At 36.8% G+C, this 19,708-nt stretch overlaps 2 protein-coding genes across 3 annotated transcripts; one reads left to right on the top strand and one right to left on the bottom strand.

Moving 5' to 3' along the window:
• The first annotated feature begins 2 nt into the window (after positions 1-2).
• On the top strand, positions 3-15,258 carry LOC101739043 (uncharacterized). 2 transcript variants are annotated; one of them, XM_038013446.2, is made up of 10 exons: positions 472-1,050; positions 1,216-1,426; positions 1,526-1,566; positions 2,892-3,105; positions 3,552-3,715; positions 10,288-10,436; positions 11,890-12,097; positions 13,303-13,503; positions 14,129-14,267; positions 14,615-15,258. In XM_038013446.2, the coding sequence occupies exons 1-10, from the start codon at positions 927-929 to the stop codon at positions 14,847-14,849; spliced, it is 1,686 nt and encodes a 561-aa protein (XP_037869374.1). In that variant the 5' UTR covers positions 472-926; the 3' UTR covers positions 14,850-15,258. The 2 variants fall into 2 exon arrangements, with proteins under 2 accessions (XP_037869373.1, XP_037869374.1); XM_038013445.2 differs by having other exon boundaries at positions 3-1,050; positions 1,216-1,566.
• On the bottom strand, positions 15,249-19,462 carry LOC101736371 (trypsin-1). Its single transcript, XM_038013447.2, has 5 exons — positions 19,379-19,462; positions 18,500-18,660; positions 17,528-17,679; positions 16,504-16,718; positions 15,249-15,657 (listed from the first exon to the last, which is right to left on the bottom strand). The coding sequence occupies exons 1-5, from the start codon at positions 19,434-19,436 to the stop codon at positions 15,275-15,277; spliced, it is 969 nt and encodes a 322-aa protein (XP_037869375.1). The 5' UTR covers positions 19,437-19,462; the 3' UTR covers positions 15,249-15,274.
• Between the last annotated feature and the right edge of the window lie 246 nt (positions 19,463-19,708).

The raw sequence follows: 19,708 nt of genomic DNA, 5'->3' as shown, positions 1-19,708 counted from the left end.
AACAGATTGTCATTCAATTCTTTTTTTTTTTTTTTTTTTAAGAGATTTTATGACCTGGTAACTAAGACCTTTAAGTCATGTCTTATTTTACTTTATATTCTTAATTTTATGAAAAATGATAATATGGAGTGAAATGAAATGAAGATGATTAATTTGAGACATTAATCAACTGGAATGAAATTTAATGAAATTAAATGATATGGGATGAAATATAATCGCAGTAAAATGGTGGTCATTTACTGAGATTTTTTCAGTGGACTTTTTGGAGGAACCTGAGAAGTTACGTCCAGCAGCTTTGTTTCATTTTCCCACATTTGTGCACTTTCACAGATATTAAACAGTTAATAAACCACCATTATTACACATTTAAACCTGAAGAAACACTAAATAGACAAAATAAAACAAATCACACAACTTCACTCCTCGCGTTCCCGCCAAAAAGTCCTCATTCAATTCATTTTCGGAATAAAACGCAGATTATCAAAAAAAAAATTCAATTAAATAGCACAAAGAGGATTAATATAACATTTAGTGCTACTCTTCTTTGTTTTTTATAGGTCTCAAAAGTCCTCGTGCTTTGAATTCCAAATCAGTTTGAATGCGGAAGCAAGTAAAAGTTGTTTTAGCTAGGATTTGTCAGATATGCTATATATTTAAAATGACTGTAAAACAACCTGTGAACCATTACCACAACTGTTAAATTTCCAACAATATTTCAATACGCGATACTTACTGAGGAAACGTTAAGTGAAAGAGCTGAATTTGGTTTCTGTGGCAGAGAAACAGCGCGGAGGCTCAAGCTTCGCTAGAAGTAATAGTGTTCTGTGGGCTCAAGCCAGTTTGCCTCGGCTCACACCGAGAATCACTCGTGTTTAATGTAATGTTTTTACGTCAATTCGTTAGAAAGGCGTAGTGTTGTGCCCATAATGAAAGTGTTTATTTTTTGTTTATTTATTTTTATTAACATCAGTAATAATGGAAAAGCATCGTTGGAGAGTTTCGCTCCGATGGCGACGAACCTCCTTTTTGAAGACACCACCAAGAATACGGGTTTGTTTGTAATTCAATTTCTAGTTTAACTACAAATATAATATATGATAGTCTACAAAGCTTATTTTTTTGGAATGAATTAACATAATCTTATAAAGTATATTATAGTATGTGTACATTTTGAGCTGATTGTTTAAGTTTTTAATTTATATATTAATTATGTAGATCGATCGTGTCACCGACCTTGCAAGTTCAACGTGAAACCGAGACGATGTCAGTACAAAATTAATATCGAACCATCCATAATGGAAGATGGAACTCCTGCACTAACCATGAATGGATTAATCCCGGGACCTCCAATTGTCGCTTGCGTCAATGATATAATAATAGTGGAAGTGACCAACAGAATCCCGGGCCAGGATCTAGCGATTCATTGGTATGGTATAGAACAAAAAGGAACACCTTATATGGATGGTGTTCCTATGATAACACAATGTCCCATAAGTTACGGAATGACATACAAATACGCTTTCAGGGCTTCGTCTCCTGGTACTTTCTTCTATCATGCAGACTCAGGTAATGGTAGTTCTTTAATTCTTCTCCAACGAAATAAGGCAGTAGTAAGTATTCTTGTTACACCTTTAGAAAACCAGAAGAAGTCCACAGTGTCCACGTCGTGACCCATTCATACTACGATTTGAATGCCGCCACTCATACTGAGACCTTAGAACTTATATCTCAAGATGGATGGCGAATTGACGTTGTAGATGTCTATGGGCTTCAGTAACCACTTAACACCAGGTGGGCTGTGAGCTCGTCTACCCATCTAAGCAATAAAAAAAAACTAAAAATTTCTGGTCGAAAATAGTTAAGCACAACTCTCCGTAGTTTTACGACTTTAATACTACCGGCATTTTCATACAATTAAATGAAACATTAGGTAAACAAAATACGTCATATCAGTACATTATAATGATATCTACGTTAATTTCTATGCTCGTTAGCACGATCGAATAGCATGGCTTCGTCCGCGTTAATCACTACATAGTATAAAACAAATTCGTTTTTTCTGTCCCAGTATCTGCCCCTATGTATGCTTAAATCTTTAAAACTACGCAACGGATTTTGATGCGGTTTTTTTAATAGATAGAGTGATTGAAGAGGAAGGTTTGTATGTATAATAACATCCATTATAATATAGTCATTGAAATCAATAATAAATTACAGTTTCCGAAGCGAAGCGAGGGTGGGTTGCTAGTTTAGAATAAATAAAACAACTGGTATGTCTGGTCAGCATCTGGAAGTACGTTTAGTTAAAATGAGAGCTCAGCTTATACAGATTATTATTATTATTATCTATCTATATATTTAAAAATGAATTGCTGTTCGTTAGTCTCGTTAAAACTCGAGAACGGCTGGACCGATTTGGCTAATTTTGGTCTTGAATTATTTGTATTATTGGAAGTCCAGAGAAGGTTTAAAAGGTAGTTAAATATGAAAATGCTCGGAATTAAATAAAACTAACAATTTTGTTTTCCCTTTGATGTGTCTCCCGTCGGACGGATTCCTTTTCTTTGTTTTAAGTTTATTTTATACAAAAGTTTAGGTCTTTTGATTTATCGATGAGGCACTACCAAGTCTGCGGGGTCAGCTAGTGCAGGGAAAAAATGTGAATTTTTAGTTCATTCTGGCTCCAGTTTTGTGAACACAAGAAGTTTCATCAAAACCCACCAGTCCGTATCTAGATATGCATAAGGCTTTCGATTCATTTGTATATAATGAATCATTATTTGTACCTTTTATATTTTTAGTGATTGAACATAGATCAGCATAAACGAATTGTCGGGTTTTAGAGTTGCCATTATCAATCTATTTCCAGTTCTGTCTATTTCTTTTTCCAGTTACTCATCAAAGCGATGGACTGTACGGGTCTCTGATAGTCAATCAACCTCAACCTCTGGAGGCTCATTCGAATTTGTATGATTATGACAGGAGCGAAGAAACAACGGTTCTTATTGCCGCCAAATTCGATCACTTCATTACCGGGAATCTCGAAGACTTAAGTCGTTTGAAACCGTATTCTCTAATTGTGAATGGCAATGAAGAAAGTTCTAAGTACGTATTATAGTAAAATATGTTCATTAAACTACTGAACATGCTCTATACTATCACCCGCCTTGTTCTTATTATTAATTTAAAGAATAAAATACGTGTAAATTTGTGTTTTATAAAAGTAATATTATTTCCATGCGTGTTAACTATTTAAATATATCAGAAACTAATGTGTATCTTTGTTGTTGAGTGAAAGTCCAGCAAAAGTATAGGCAGCGGCTTGGCTTTGTACCTGGCGTTGCTAACATCCAAGACCGACAGTAACAATTCACCATTAGAAGGGCCTATTATGCTCGTCTGCCTCCAAAGGCAATAAAAAATCCAACAACAAACTTTGGCATGATGTTTTTGAGGATTTTGTTCAATACTCTTTGACTTAAAGTTTAGACGAGTAACGACTTTTAAATTTTTTCTGATTTCTCTTTCTCTACACAATTGGCTTTTTTCAGATTCTTCGTACTACCAGACTACGCGTACAGATTGAGGCTTATTAACGCAATTGCTATTGAATGTCCCATTGTAATGAGCATTGATAAACACGATGTTGTGATCATTGCCACCGACGGAGAACCAGTCAAGCCTGTATCCACGAGAAAGGTTCAACTGTATCCGGGTAAGTTACATTTACAATGTCTAAGTACAAGCGTATTTTGTTTTCGTCAACACAGACCTCTGGGAGTACGGTAAAGGTTCCGCATGTAAAATCACTAGCAAAGAAACACGCAGAAATTCATTTTTTAATGAATCAAAAAATGATTTGATTGATATAATAGAAGATATAATAGAATATACATAATAGAAGATATATGATAGAAGGTATAATAGAAGTTTAACAGTTTTAAGGGTTAATAAGTAAACTGCTTCCATATTTTATCATAAATTATGGAACACCGAAGTCTAAACTAGATGTAGATTACTTTGAAAACTAACATCAAAATATTATGATCAAAAAATGCGTCATGCGGCATTAGTTTTCTCGGTATGTTAAGGTTAAGAATTAGCTAAGTATAATACATACTTTGTTTTGTTAACATAGCTTCATGACCCAGATTCACAAAGAGTTTCACAGAGTATTTATTAATTAACTAATTATTTTGTCGTGATTTCTAAACCCTCGAATAATGTGTAGCATGAAAAACATTATTTTATGTTGTAATTAACTGTCCTCGCGTATTACCGAAATATATTAATATGTTAATTTTTAACGCACTGCTTAAACAGCATGCCGTCATTGCTCGGCGTGGAAAACAAAGTGTAAATCTGATACGTGATTTCATTCAATTTGGAACTACATAAAATAGTATAGTCATGTTTTTTGTGTCTATGATGCAACCGGTGAGTGTAAATTAGAAAATATTGCATAAGACGCACTATTAAGAGCACATTTCAACCACATCAGTACTTTTTGTTACGTGTTTAATTCTTCGATACATTGCGACCTTTCTATCACAACTTTCTAAGAGTAGAATTGACTTTGTCAATCAGTTTTGCTAAAGTAATTAATTATTATAGGTTTAAGAATTTTATTTTGCTTCGGGTTAGCTCGTCTGGTATTGAGTAGCTTCTAAGAATGACATATTGTAAGACCGCAAGGGTAGGTACCGCAATTTAGATCGTTTATACCTCATCCAGGGCCCATAGAGTTCAGAAAACGAATGGGCCACCCAGCTTGTGACATCAAGCTTAAATCTCAATTTTTACTGTTCAAGTTGGAATACATTATTGCTTGGCGGCAGGAAAGTGCAAGGAACACGTGTCGTAAGAAAGCCTAATAAGTACTAGGGTAGTAATCTGTGGTAATATTCAGAGATTTAGTATTTCGTCTACATTAACGTCGCCTTTAAACCCTGATACTCACGTAATACCTGGCGGGATGGGACTTCGTCCACCAATCTACTGCAATAAAAAATAGGAATATTGCAAAGCCTAACGGAAACAACAGTCATTTTTAAAATTGTTATTATTTTCTCTGTAATTGCGAGAGAGGAGAAAGGCAACCGATTCACGCGCTAGTCCGCAGCTTAAGTTTAAGGTCGACTGAGAACCGGTTTCATTTTAATTTCACTTTTAGTACTGGAAATTTGTAGCTCACATTAAGTTTATTCTATCCTGGCTATGATAGTACGTAAAGAAACACGCACGTTCTATCTGGTTAAGTGAATTATAAATTATTCGTGAGCATATGTTTTTAACGGTTTTAACGACCGTCTGGTGTAGTGGTAAGTGATATGGTCACTATACAAGGGGGTCGCGGGTTCGAATCCCGCCAAGGGAAGATATTTGTATGATAAATATAAATGTCTTTTCCAGGGTTATGGATGTATATTAAATATATGTACGTGTATAATAAAAATCTTACATTTATTTCCGTTATCTGGTACCTGTAACACAAGTTCTTTACGAACTTATCACGGGACCAGTTAACGTGGCGTGATTGTTAGTAAATATGTATGTATGTATTTATTATTTTTTGTTGCTAATATGGGGCGACGAGCTCACGGCCCACCTGGTGTAAGTGGTCAGCGAAAAAGACGAGGTTGGTGTCTACGAAATGCTGAATCTTTAAGTAATGCCTACAATGCCATCTTGAGACATGAGTTCTAAGACTCAGTCTTTACAGTACAACGACTAGTTCAGCTTCAAAACCGAAATGAAGAAATAGGCAGTGTGGTAGTACCTACGTATAACAGAATAATGGATATGGATGTTATTATACAATAACAAGATCTTGCCAGACTGATTTGGTATTGGGCCGAGCAAATTGCTCGAAGAACACTGCACTGCACACAATTACTGCTGGCGCTGAAAAGTTCTCGTATGGAGATTGCGTACTGGAAAGCGCAGCCTGAGTAGGTCTATCGTGATGTGGGCCGACGAACTCCTAAGAATTGCGGGAATCATGATGAGCGGACGGTTAGCGTGGTATGGACATGTGATGCGCAGATAGAAGATGCATGTGACTAGGAGATGTATGGAAATGATAGTGCAAGGTAGAGGGGGAAGAGGTCGACTGAAGAAGACGTGGATGGAGTGTGTGAATGACGATATGAGAGGAGTGAGTGTTGAGATGACGGCTGATAGAAGAAAATGGAAGAAAAAATTAACTGTGCCGACCCTACCTAGTGGGATAAGGTGGAGAAAAATAAAAGAGATAATCATGATGTGACCGTCTGCTAACAGTAATTAGTTGAGTACCGAGTACCTTGCGCTGGAACTGTTATTGCGGCGAGCCTTGGGGAGGCCCATTGCCAGGAGTGGATGTCTGTGGGTTGAAATAAAAATAATAAATGGGGACAAGTGTGACTTGTCATCTGGCCCCCAACTAGGGTTCTTTGTAGTTGCGAAACAGAGACTGAAAAATATAATTAAATACCTTTAAATATAATCTATATATTTCCCACAAAGAGCAAATTGACTTATTAATTTGACTGACTTGGGAATTGAGCTTAAGACTCTCGGTTTATATTATATATTAGTATATTTTACATGTGAAAGTTTGTATGTTTGTCACTCAATCAAGTGTGTTTGACGAGTCGTGAATTTACACACCAAAAAATCTACAAATTGACTGGTAGTTTATGGAAGAGGGAGTGGTGTAAGCTTTGCTAAGCCGGGAATATCAAAACGCGTTGCATACATTCTGGATTTAAAATTGAGCGCAGGTGAAACCAACCGCAAGGCACGACTAATGTAATATTTGAAAGTAATTTTCGATATTGCATCTTTATTATTAGGAATTAAAATGATCAAGCAATCGTTGTGTGATCATTTACCTTACTCACAGTTTTTTCATTTGTAATGGAATCGAGCATCTCTACTAAGAGAGGATCTCTACTAAAACTTTAAACTATTCTATCAGTAAAATCTGTTAGTTGATTTAAATACAACTATCGTACTTTTATTTAATTTTTTATTGCTTTGATGTGTGAACGAGCTCACAGCACACCTGGTGTTAAGTGGTTACTGGAGCCCATAGACATCTACAACGTAAATACGCCACCCACCCTTACATTTATACCCTTAGATATAAGTTCTAAGATCTTAGTATAGTTACAACGGCTGCCCTACCCTTCAGACTGAAACACATTACTGCTTCACGGCAGAAATAGGCAGGGTGGTGGTACCTACCCGTGCAGACTCACAAGACGTCCTACCACCAGTAACAACTTTTCTTCATTAAGTCTAATATGATAATAAATACGACAATCAACTAAAGTTTTAGTTAGCGTATTGGTTCCCAAAAATGCAGGTCTTTAGCTGAAAAGATTGTAAACAGTTTACTTTTGCACTAAAATAGAGTTCTTTACTTTACCCAATTCAAGAAACAAGTTTAATTATTTAAATGAATTACGCACATGCTAATAAATAAAACGGAATATGTTAATTGGCCATTATAATTAAAAAAAAAAGAATTCACAGTTCAATGTCATTTTCAATGTTAATTTTGAAATAAACTGTTTGCTCTTACTTTTGAAGAATGCAAACAGTTTTGGTTAATTATTTACCAACGTTGTGTTTTTGTGCTACTTCGTATGTTGGGGCGGAAAATAAATTTAGTTTTCCGGTAGTGGGATTTACAGTGATTATTGAAATTCACACTTGTTTTTTCCCCTATCTAAGCTGATAGCCTTGAGAGGCTATTTCAGCTTCACCCTAACACGTAGGTGGAGCTCACGGGACTCAAACCGGGAGTGTTGCTAACACTGGCCCTAGCAAGAGCAGTGCTTCGCAGAATCTACCACCGGATCGGAAACGCGACCCACTGACAAGATCCGGCGAGAAACTCAGTGGGCTGTGTCTATGGGCTAATTCGCTCGTCGAGTCCTTCATAGCAAGTGACGGTTTCGACGAGGACGGTGACCGGTTCTTGTGGTACATAAAAGCAGAGTTAATGGATCGGGAGGATCGGGACTGACGCGAAATTCACACAGTGTTTCTTGTATGCTAACTGTGCTATAAACCTTGACATTCAATCTTTAAATGTCTCTGAATCGGCAATGATTCTCAACGGCATTGCTACAGCAGTTATTCTACCCAGTAAGACAGAACATTAATGACAGATGAATGAGCACGGTGACTCAATTGGGACGGGCCGTTAGATGATCTTCATATCCAAAATTCTGGTTTGATTTACGACTTTTCTTAGATAAGTCAGGAGCCTATAACTGCCGTGAAGCAGTAACGCGTTTCGGTTTGAAGGGCGGGGCAGCCGTTGTAACTATACTTGAGACCTTAGAGCTTATATCTCAAGGTGGATGGCGCATTTACGTTGTAAATGTCTACGGGCTCTAGTAACCACTTAACACCAGGTGGCCTGTAAGCAATAAAAAAAATGATGAAATTGCCGTACTTCAGCTTACGGATTGGAGGGCATGTTGGAATTGAAACGATAACTTTAGATGAAATGTAAAACATTCGAGGCAGCCGCGGAGCAGGTTGAAGCGTTTTGTATTGGAGTTATTTTGGAGAATATCTTTCACCTTGCCACTGCAGGACGCTGAGCCGGCCCACAGCTATTGGGCCTTTCAGTCGTAGGATAATTTAACTCTAGCGCTTGAGAGTAGAAGTTCGATTTGGTGGATGTCGCCAGGTTAAGATAATCTGACCAAAAACAAACATCGAACAATAATTAATTAATACGATTTCTTTAAAAGCGAAATAATTACGATTATAATCTCGCAAGGTCATCACGACATGCAACAGCTAACCTAGATTTTATATGTTTAAAATATACGAAATATGTAAATATTTTGTAAGATATTATTATATTTTATTCGATTGTATGACACATTATACTCACTTCGTGATCAAAGTTAAAGATGTGCTGAAAATCTTATTTGAAAGTAATTTATTTTTAGTAGTAGTAAAATATAAATTATGTACATTTCTTCAAACTTTGTAAGCAGTCCAATCGAAATTGACCTTATTATTTCAAACAGTATATTCCAAATTGTAACAAATTCAGAATCTTTTATTATGCGGACTATCTCATTGTGCCCAACCATTTGCCTAGTGTTTGGTGCCTAGTGATATTTTCTCTAAAACGTACTGATGCTTTTCGCGGCACTTACTTTAACATCACTACTGTAACTACTTGAGACCTTAGAACTTGTATCTCAAGGTGGGTGGCGCATTTACGTTGTGGATGTCTATGGGCTCCAGTAACCACTTAACACCAGGTGGGCCGTGAGCTCATCCAGCCATCTAAGAAATAAAAATAAAAAAACTTTAAAGTCAGAGGAGGTTTATTAATTCGGCAATTCATCATGAAATTGTGATGGATATTGTTACGCGCTGGGGTTCGGGATAAATAAAGAGTTCTACCAAAGCACAAGTGAATACTATATTCAACACTTAGAACACTTAAAACACTTTACAAACACTTTAAAACTTTCAATTCGCTTCTCCCGCTTCGCTTCAGGTGATCCGTTCGCAGTTTCGCTTCGAGTAGTTCCGATTACTAACTGACTGCGTTGCTGGCTCTGCATCGCTTTTATAGCCGATATCACATCCCAAGAATTATCGAGAACATTCCACACATCTCTAGTATTGTGTTTCCGCTATCTGACAATAGATGGCGTTGTAGTTACCTAGCGTTCTAGGTGCTACTGGGTCCTTCGATATTCGTTCGACTATTCGGCGATAGATGGCGTTACTCTTACCGGCGTAACAATAGTATAAAATTCCTCGAGGTCATTTATTTCTACTCCCGTTTGCAGTTATGGTCAGTCTAACACTGTAACCTAACTCCGTAAATTTAATCATAATCTTTTCTCTTGTATCTTATCTTAGGTAGTGGTAAGGCATGTTGTAAACCCGCTTTGTACCACCTTGGAGCTATGCTTTCTGCTATTGCCTTTAGGTTCGAAGGAACAAGATACATAAGCATTGTACCAAAGCAGTTTAATCTTAAAAAATCTTCCTCCTCCTTCAACTTATCGCTTATTGCTGAGCATCGTGATGCGCCCCCACAAGGTCACAACCTTTTTTTGTGATTTGTGACACTTATGTCGGTCAGTGATACAGTGAAGTACGTCGCTCAACCTCATGTCCAGGTGCTCAGACAATTGATCACTCACTACATCTCTCTGGTTACTTTAAGTTATTTTAGCTCAGTGTTATTTTCAATGCAACCTATTCGTTTTTTACAGCCGTTTGACTATATATTTTAATGTATTATTTCAGGTGAACGCATGGATGTCGTGGTTAGAGCAGACCAGCCAAGCAACGGATACTGGATAAGAATCAGCGGACAAGGAGTCTGTGGCGGACTCAGTAGCAAATCTATGCTCATATACTCTGGATTCAACTATACTTCTATGTTACAAAATCAGGTTGGCTTTTTATTGTGGAATTGTAGGTAGAGAGAAAGAAAGCCATGTAATACTTTGATTTGATTTGTGAAAGAAATTTGAAGTCATCGTGGCCTAGAGGATAAAACGCTCGGTGCACTTGTATCATGCGATGCAACGGTGTTCGAATCTCGTAGGCGGGTACTCATTTTTCTAATGAGATACGTACTTAACAAATACTCACGATTGACTTCCACGGCAATGTAATAACGCCGTGTAATAAAAATCAAACACGCAAAATGGTACGACTTCTTGTGAGTCCGCACGGGTAGGTGGTGGTATTTATAATCGCGTTGCTGGGGTGAGATCTCTCTTTGAGGGTTGTCGTCTTGTCTGTCGTGAGGCTGACGGGCACAAAAGGGGGTACAAGGTCTCCCCTGTGTGCCACCCAAGGTGTGTCCATTCCGTCCCGAGACGGCATCCTTCGGAATTTTCCTGGGAATGAAATCCCGTCCTTTCATTAGGACGGGTACCGGTGAAGGTGGACTTTCGGTGCGCACTATGCGGTACTATTGGTTTCGTTAGCTGGTGTGGTGGAGCTTGATAGGGCTTAGTCGGTAGTTGGTTCTGCGGGGCGGATGCTTCGAGCGTAGTATCCTGGGACCTGGTATCCGTAAAGGGATTCCCCAGCGTTGAAAAAAGGCATTTATTTTGTTGATATCTTTGGGCTCAGGTAACCATCTAACACCAGTTAGGCAGAAAGCTCGTCCACCCCAAGTCGTCATCATGTCTAAGCAAACATATTGTCAAACTTATTTGTCGTTTCATGATGCACAAAATTGGAACGCATTAATCGTGTTGTATCAATTACATTAAAAAAATAATATTAGCTAGTGATTAAGTATGGACTCGATTTTTCGAAAGCTTTTTTTTGTTATTATGTATTCATATAGAAAGATCGTACATGCGAAGGCGATACAAAATGGTGGTCACGACCCTCACTCAGCAGTGACGAATACGACGCAAGGAGGAGATTAATATTGATATACGATTGTCTTACACTCATATATACCAAAAGTTTTGATCATAGCCCATAGACATATTAGATATAACTAACTGCTTGAATGCCTCCACTCATCTTGAGATTTGAGGTCGAATTTTTTATTTTATTTACCGCACCAGTCGTCTCACCCTTCAATGAATAATGCAAGACTGTTTTGCGACAGGAATAGTCCATGGTATCCGGTACCAGATACCTGCCTAGGCTTACAATACGCCATATCACCAATTCCGGTTGGCAATAGCAGTTCGTTGGTACTTAGAGAACGTTGTTATCAATTTTCCGTTGAATCCGATATTCGCTTTTCACGGCGTAGCTACGGACAGAGGTAGAGTGCTACTCTAGGACGACACCACCACACCTATGAGCACTCGTGAACCCACATAAAATTACATTCAGAAAATATGTGATACATCTTCTATTGCTGTTTTTCAGGATGAAAAATTGCAAGACACCGAATTGGATGAAAATACGCCAGCGTTAAATGGACAAGCACTGGAATCGATTCGCGACGATTCTTTCAGTTCCGATATTAAATCGATCTATTTATCGATTGACAGAAAGAAGCCTGTTAAAGAGGAAAATGATTTCAGATACATCAGTGATGCTATTCCAAAGAAGGCTTACTATCCAGCTCCACTATGTAAGTTTATTGACTGCAGTGTTTTATTAAACGAGGATTAGAACTCTTGGTGCATAAATTAGCGCGTTCATTAATTATATCAAAGTTTTTAAGTTTAGTGTTCTTAAAACTAATGTTTGGCATTTTCTATTGCGCTTAAGGGGTGAAGAAGTTCACGGCCTACCAGATGTTAAATGGTTCCAACACGAAAGACGCCATCTCCTTGAAACATAAAATCGAAGTTTCAATTGTATTCTATAATAGCTTTCTCGTCTAACAAAATGAAACGCAAAACTACTTCGCCTTAAAAAAGCGTGAGATGCATTTACCCCGTGCTGGCTCACATTTAGGCGTATTATCAGAAATAACACAAATATAAAATCTTCGTGTGTCATCGTTGTGAACATTAGTACGTATTTCTATAGACAAATTGGTACCTGCCTGCGAGATTTTAGTCTCGGCTTAGTCACTTCGTTGAAGTCGTCGTGGCCTAAAGGATGATATGTCCGGTGCACTCGTATCTAGCGATGCACCGGTGTTCGAAGCCCGCAGGCGGGTACCAATTTTTCTAATGAAATACGTACTTAACAAATGTTCACGATTGACTTCCACGGTGAAGGAATAACATCGTGTAATAAAAATCAAACCTGCAAAATTATAATTTGCGTTATTAGTGGTGGTAGGACCTCTTATGAGTCCGCACGGCTAGGTTTCAACACCCCGCCTATTTCTGCCGTGAAGCAATAATGAGTTTCGGTTTGAAGGGCGGGCAGCCTTTGTAACTTACTGAGGCCTTAACTCATATATCAAGGTGGGTGGCGGCATTTACGTTGTGGATGTCTATGGGCTTCAATAACCACCACTAAGCTGTGAGCTCGTCCACCCATCTAAGCAATAAATAAATCAAAAAAAAAACCAAGACACGCTGTTTTTGATCCTGTAGATCATGTCGACTATATATTTTGTAAATGTCTTCACTTATCTATAATATGTTTATTAAATATCTAACGCAAATCGTCGAGCACTTGGCATAATTAATTTGATATAATTATTAAGTGTTTGTAATTTTAGTAATTTAAAATAAACCTTAATTATATGTGGTTTATAATAATTCATGTACTGGTTTAATTTATAGAAATTTAGTGACTATTCTAATTTAAATTTATAAATAATTATTTAATTCAAACAAATCGTAATACTTACTATTATTCTAATCGTGTTCACAGTTCTTCAAGACAAAGGTGTAGTACAAATAAATGAGAAGAGTTTTCTTTACCCGAACGCTCCAATTTTACTGAAGCCTCGGGAAATTAAAGACAATTTGATTTGTAACGTCGGGGATGAGAGCAAGCAATTGGAAATACAATGTATACAGACGGTGGAAGCTGTCGTTGGAGATATGTTGGAGATAGCTTTAATTAATGAAGGTGGGTGTTGAATTTAGTGGTGGTAGGACCTCTTGTGAGTACGGGTAGGTACCACTACCCTGCCTATTTCTGTCGTGAAGCAGTAATGCGTTTCGGTTTGATGGGTAGGGCAGCCGTTCTAACTATACTTGATACCTTAGAACTTATATCTCAAGGTGGGTGGCGCATTTTCGTTGTAGATGTCTATGGGCTCCAGTAATCACAACACCAGGTGGGCTGTGAGCTCGTCCACCCATCTAAACAATAAAAAAGGACGTCTTGAGAGATCAACATGACAGATACTTGACCTTTTAACACAAACACAGAGGAGCGATTTGCATGGAAATTTCAGCCGTTGTCATTGAGGACGTAGTAGCCCATACCTGAAGTCTTATAGTCGGTTCGCATCTTCGTTTCAAGCTATGTGACTTTATACATATAAAGATCCATATCATAAATTACCATGTCTTATCAATAGGGAGTGGTTAGACTGTGCTTCAGTCATTCCTGATATCAATGAGCAACAGTAGCAACTTACCGTAAGCTCGTTTGCCTCCAATAGTAATAAAAAAAAGTAAACCATTATTTGAATGGTAGTATCGTTTAACTTGAAATATTTATTTACTTGTTCTTCCTTAAATTTTAGGAAATGGAAGTGATGAATCCTATACTTTCCACATGCACGGTTTTGGCATGAAGGTGCTAGCAACGGGACATAGCCAAGATGGAAATCCCTTGACGAAAGAGAAGTTTATTCAATTGGACAAGGAGGGGAAACTAATGAGGTATGTATTTCAAGTAAAAACAGCTAACAGAATTAAAGAAACGCTAGTTTGTTTACGGGTTAGGTCTCACCGTAAGAGGATTTCGGGCTTTCGGAAAATGCCAATCATCTTCTCTAATAAAATTAGGATATTTTTTATGTGTACGACCTTATAACTCGTATAAGTCTGATAAAGTATAGCAAACGTCCATCACAGAAAGACAAACGCGTCAAAAATGTGGCACTCCGTTTTATTTCAAATTATTATTAAATTCCATAAAACAGATTCGCTAGAGAATTTGCATTTTCAGATATTTATTTACATTTCATAAAATCTTTATTATTTCGTAATTATTTACTTATTTTCAGGAATCTACAGAGCCCTCCTATCAAAGACACGATATCCGTTCCTAATAAGGGTTTCGTAATAGTCAGGATCAAACTAAACCGCGGAGGTAGTTGGTTACTCGAATGTAGAGCTTGTTCTGTTTCGTCTCTACCCACAGCAGTCCTGATAAACGTTCCACAGGCATTACCCACATCCATTGTGGATTCATTACCAAAGTGTGGCAGCTATAGACCTCCCGATGTTTTACTTAATTAGTACCAAAAGACTGATAATTTATTGTGCTCGAGAATGATTAGTAAGTGCCTTAATCGGTTTTTACTGAAATTTGTAATATTTAAGAATGGATGTGAATTTAAGTTATTCTATACATCTTTTACTTTAACTAAACAAATGTAACTTAATATATGACGATATCATTGTGATATCAATTTTATTTTACCTTCTAAATTTATCGGACTCTGAGAATTGAAAAAAAATTAAGTGGTTTTAGTGCAACTCAAAAATACTCAAATATAAAATAATTATATTTGTGATGTGAATTACTAGATCGAATGTAAGGAATTCTAATTTAAGGTTGATTTTTTATTTTTATAAATTTAATATAACTAACTATTTACCTATGAGTGTAGATCTATGTTTTGTAAAATAAAAAACTTTGATGTGATCATTATTTTTATTTGTCATTCGTAGATATGATCATAAATGAAATCTATGTAATGAGAAACATTCGTGAATACTGTGGGTGCACCTGGTTCTCCACAAGGTACGAATCCCCATGAAACTATTCCGATTATATATGGTGTTTTATGATCGGCGTTTCCATCTTGGCTTCTACGTGAATTTTCTTTACTATTTACGTCATTACCATAATTGAATTCCTTTTTTGCATTATCGCTGTTATAATGAGATATGTATTCAATAAGTGGACCGCCGGAATCTCCACTGCAGGCTGCCACTCCACCCGTTAATGGACCCGTACAAATGTGAACGTTTTCTTTCATAGTTTCAATGTCTTCAATACTAACATCGTCTTCAAAAAGGTTTTCCATAGCTTCGTGACATTCTGTAATCATTTAGTATTCTTTGTTAGTCAATATAGCACTCAAGACTTCTGATTGTACGTTATTTTGGACAATATTTGGATAGCCATGTTTTGTATTTTAATAAATATTATGCTCTGTACCTGTACCATGTATACATTGTCATCAAAGTGTTTCTTTATATTAAATTTATAAGGGTCGGTTAAGTACAGACATCGGATTAATATCCTAATTATAGGGTTTCCTTCATAAGTTTCTTTTTTATCACTGTATAGATAGATTAATGAAATTACATAGTACTAGACCTAAAAAATTTATTATTTTCTCTCTTTACCGAGATAAAAAGTGGAAGCACAATAATAAAATTAAATTTCTATAGAGAAGAAAGCGTTTAAAAGAAATATAATAAAATGGAATAGGCAGGGCCCAGTTGTGTTCCCAGATTACTGATGTCCACAAACTTCGGTTACCGTTCACCACCAGGAGGGCCGTATATTTCGACGGTTCTTCTTATAAATCTGACTTCTTTTTGGAGCCGGTGGTAAAGTTAACCTTTTTTTTGCTTAGATGGGTGGATGAGCTCGTAGCCCACTAAGATGTTAAGTGGTTACTGGAGCCCATAAACATCTACAGCGTAAATGCGCCACACACCTTGAGATATAAGTTCTAAGGTCTCAAGTATATTTACAACGGCTGCCCCGCTCTTCAAACCGAAACGCATTACTGCTTCACGGCAGAAATAGGCAGGGTGGTGGTACGAACCCGTGCGAGCTCACAAGAGGTCCTACCACCACTAAAAACAGCAACAACGTCACGGTGATTTTGAGGTGCAATAAATTTGATTTGATGTATTAGAATATTGCGTTTACCTTTATACGGGATGTATTGCACTCGCACTTCCTGCAATTTACTTGGTGAGTTAGAAAATATGATGCTCGTCTCACTGAGTTCACCCCAACCGGCAAGAATAAGGTCTTTGTGTCGAAGTTGAGAGTTTTCCGGTAAATTTATGGGTTTAACTTCTTTTGTGAAAGTGAAAGGCTTGCTTGTTTTAAGCATCGCTATATCATAAGGTGCTATGTCACTAAAAGCAAATAAGATTACGATTTAACGATGACGACTTAAAATTTAAGTCTATTTCGAAATATAAAGAGCTATTTAATTAGTTGCATCTTTTTAAGGGAGTCGAGTAGAATGAGTAGGATGATGAGATACAAGAGATAGTAATAATAATTTATTTATTAACCTTGAAACATTTACACATAACAGTTTGCTAAAACTCTCCACACTAGGCACTGCCTGTCTCCACGAGATGCTTATGAAGACCAATAAAACTATATAATTTTTTATTGCGTAGATAGGTGGACGAGCTCACAGCCCACCTGTTGTTAAGAGGTTACCGGAGCCCATAGACATCTACAAAATAGATGCTGCCACCCAGCTTGAGATATGAGTTCTAAGATATCAGTATAGTGATAATGGCTGCCCCACCCTTCAAAACGAAACGCATTACTGCTTCACGGCAGAAATAGGCAGAGTGGTGGTACCTATCCGTGCGGACTCACACGAGGTCCTACAACCAGTAAAATTCCTACTTTATAATTATTCATGACTTCATTCAAATATAAGTTAATTCAAATTACCTAATTGTTGGGATTTCAACAATACCGAAACGTAATGGAGTTGACGATTGCTAGTTTTTGTGTTATTAAAAAAGTCGCTGTCGCCTATCGAAGCCTATCAATAACGTAAATGCTGCGACCCACTTTGAGACACGAGTTCTAAGTCACATTTTTAAAGTACAATGGCTGCCTCACCCTTCGAATCAACTAATTACTCAAATTTTCTCCATGAACTCCCTGAAAATTTCCTTTTTAAATAATCAGTACTTGCCTGGTAAATAGCGGATGCGGTATTCTTTTTGAAATTGTGGCAATCTGTGCTGTTCGTGCCAAATGATTGATATTATTTGATCCTGCAATGGCTTCCATCGGGAGCCATTTGATCAGAAAGAAACTTGGAATACAGTGGGCGGCAGACAGGATCTGTTGATAGGTAGGCTTTTTGAATTTTGTCAAATAAATGTAACCGAGAAGATTATTTATAAATAGTTTTCTGTATAAGAATTTGTATGATGTGGCGCCACCAATTTTAGAAACGGAACTTTATTCATTTCAAACATTATTTCAAGATTTTAAATTTATTAAAACAAATTAAAACCACTTTTATGGTTTAATCTATAATTTTGTTATTTTCATTATATTATTTCTGACGTTTCAAATACTTTACGGTTTTCGTGGTCATGGACGACTCGTCAGTCGTTAAAGCAAAAATAGTGTTAATTATATCTACGACTAAAAAAAATCGGTTATATTAAGACCAGCACAATATTGATGCAAAAGGCAAGAGGCCGAAAAGAATAGAGTGTACACGAAGAGACCTGGACTCAGCATTGACTGGACACAGGTTAAAGAAGAGAGCGAGAAAAGACAAAAACATTTTTACATTCATTATAATGGATATAAACCCTACGAAGGCCTTATAGAAACCCTTCGTAGAGTCCTGGAAATCTTCGGACATATTGCTCGTAAAGAGGGTCACAATCTAGAACAGCTGATGGTGACAGGAAAGGTAGATGCCAAACATCCCAGAGGACGCAGTCCCACGAGATAGTCGGACCAAATACGATCTTCTTTAAACATCAACTTCCACAAAGCCCTTCATGAAGCTAAGGATCGCAGCAGATGGAGGGAAATCGTTCGGGAGAAACTGATTCAGCGGGGGAGTCAGTAATGAGGAAAACGACGCGTGGAGGAGGAGGATATAAAATTTAACATTTAGTGAATTCGTTTTATCAAAACTTACCCAATATTCGTTAAGCAATGTGCCTGCACAAATATGCAATTTTAAAAACAGAAATCTAATCTGCAACGATACGATGTACGGATGTGCATGAGGTTTTGCATTTATTCCACCCATTATTCTATTTTCTGGGGCCTTAGATTCTTCATTTGAAATTGTCAGGGCTATGAACAAAATAATAAATTGAATTTTTATGTTTATTCGAAATAAATTGACATTTGATTGAAATGTATCCGCAACTGACTGATTTCGTTTAAGTTTAGAACTAGATGATGACCGAGCCTTGCTCGGTTTTTTTTTTTATAACGCCATCTTGTTGTGTCTTTAAAGCGGTTAGTTGCCCTCAATTAAGAAAAATAGTATTATTATTCGCCAATAGATGTCGGGAAGAGTTGATTATTGAAAACACGAATAAAACAACATGAATAAAACAACTGAAAATAAATCGTAGCTAGATCGATTTATCGCCCCCGAAATCCCCTGTATACTAAATTTTATGAAAATCGTTGCAGCCGTTTCCAAGATTCAGATTATATATATATTAATATACAAGAGTTGCTCGTTTAAAGGTATAAGATTCAAATTAACCATATTTTTTCTTGAGCCAGCAGGCTAACTATGTACTTCTCAAGCTCACCACAGCAATTTATAAGATAGGGGGATATATTATTGATTATAAATGTTAAAAACTTTAACAAACTAAATACAATTTATCTGTTTTTAATATCAACGAATGTAGTCTGTGGATTTGTATATTTTATTTGAGTGAAAGAAGTTTCAAGCAGTCAATGCTCACATTTTAATGGAATAAAAATGTATGTGTGGAAAAATATATTGAGCGTTACTAAAAAGATAGTAACAAAAAAAAATTCTCAATTTTACCTGCCCGTAAGAGCGAACACTTCAATAGAATGAAAACAAAGTTCACAAACAAGTTCATGGTGACAGCGCGCTAGTATTAATGTCATTTTTGCTCTTATATAACATACGTGGAGATCTATCTTGTTATCGGTACGCATATTAGTGGCAGAGGTTTCCAACATTTTGTTCATTTATTTTCAAGTAATTTTTTTTTGGTTTCATTGAGTTTCAATATATCTAGTTTTCTTTGATACTTGCTAGTGTTGTTAGTTGTTTTTGTGCTCCGTTTAATTGCTCTTATCCTTTCTAATTAGCTAAGTATCTTTTAAAGACAAGAACAACTAGATAAAA

Source organism: Bombyx mori, chromosome 10, assembly GCF_030269925.1.
Source record: "Bombyx mori chromosome 10, ASM3026992v2".
Classification (NCBI taxonomy): domain Eukaryota; kingdom Metazoa; phylum Arthropoda; class Insecta; order Lepidoptera; family Bombycidae; genus Bombyx; species Bombyx mori.
The sequence above is the reverse complement of the archived record's forward strand: the minus strand, read 5'-3'. Positions and strand labels throughout refer to the sequence as shown.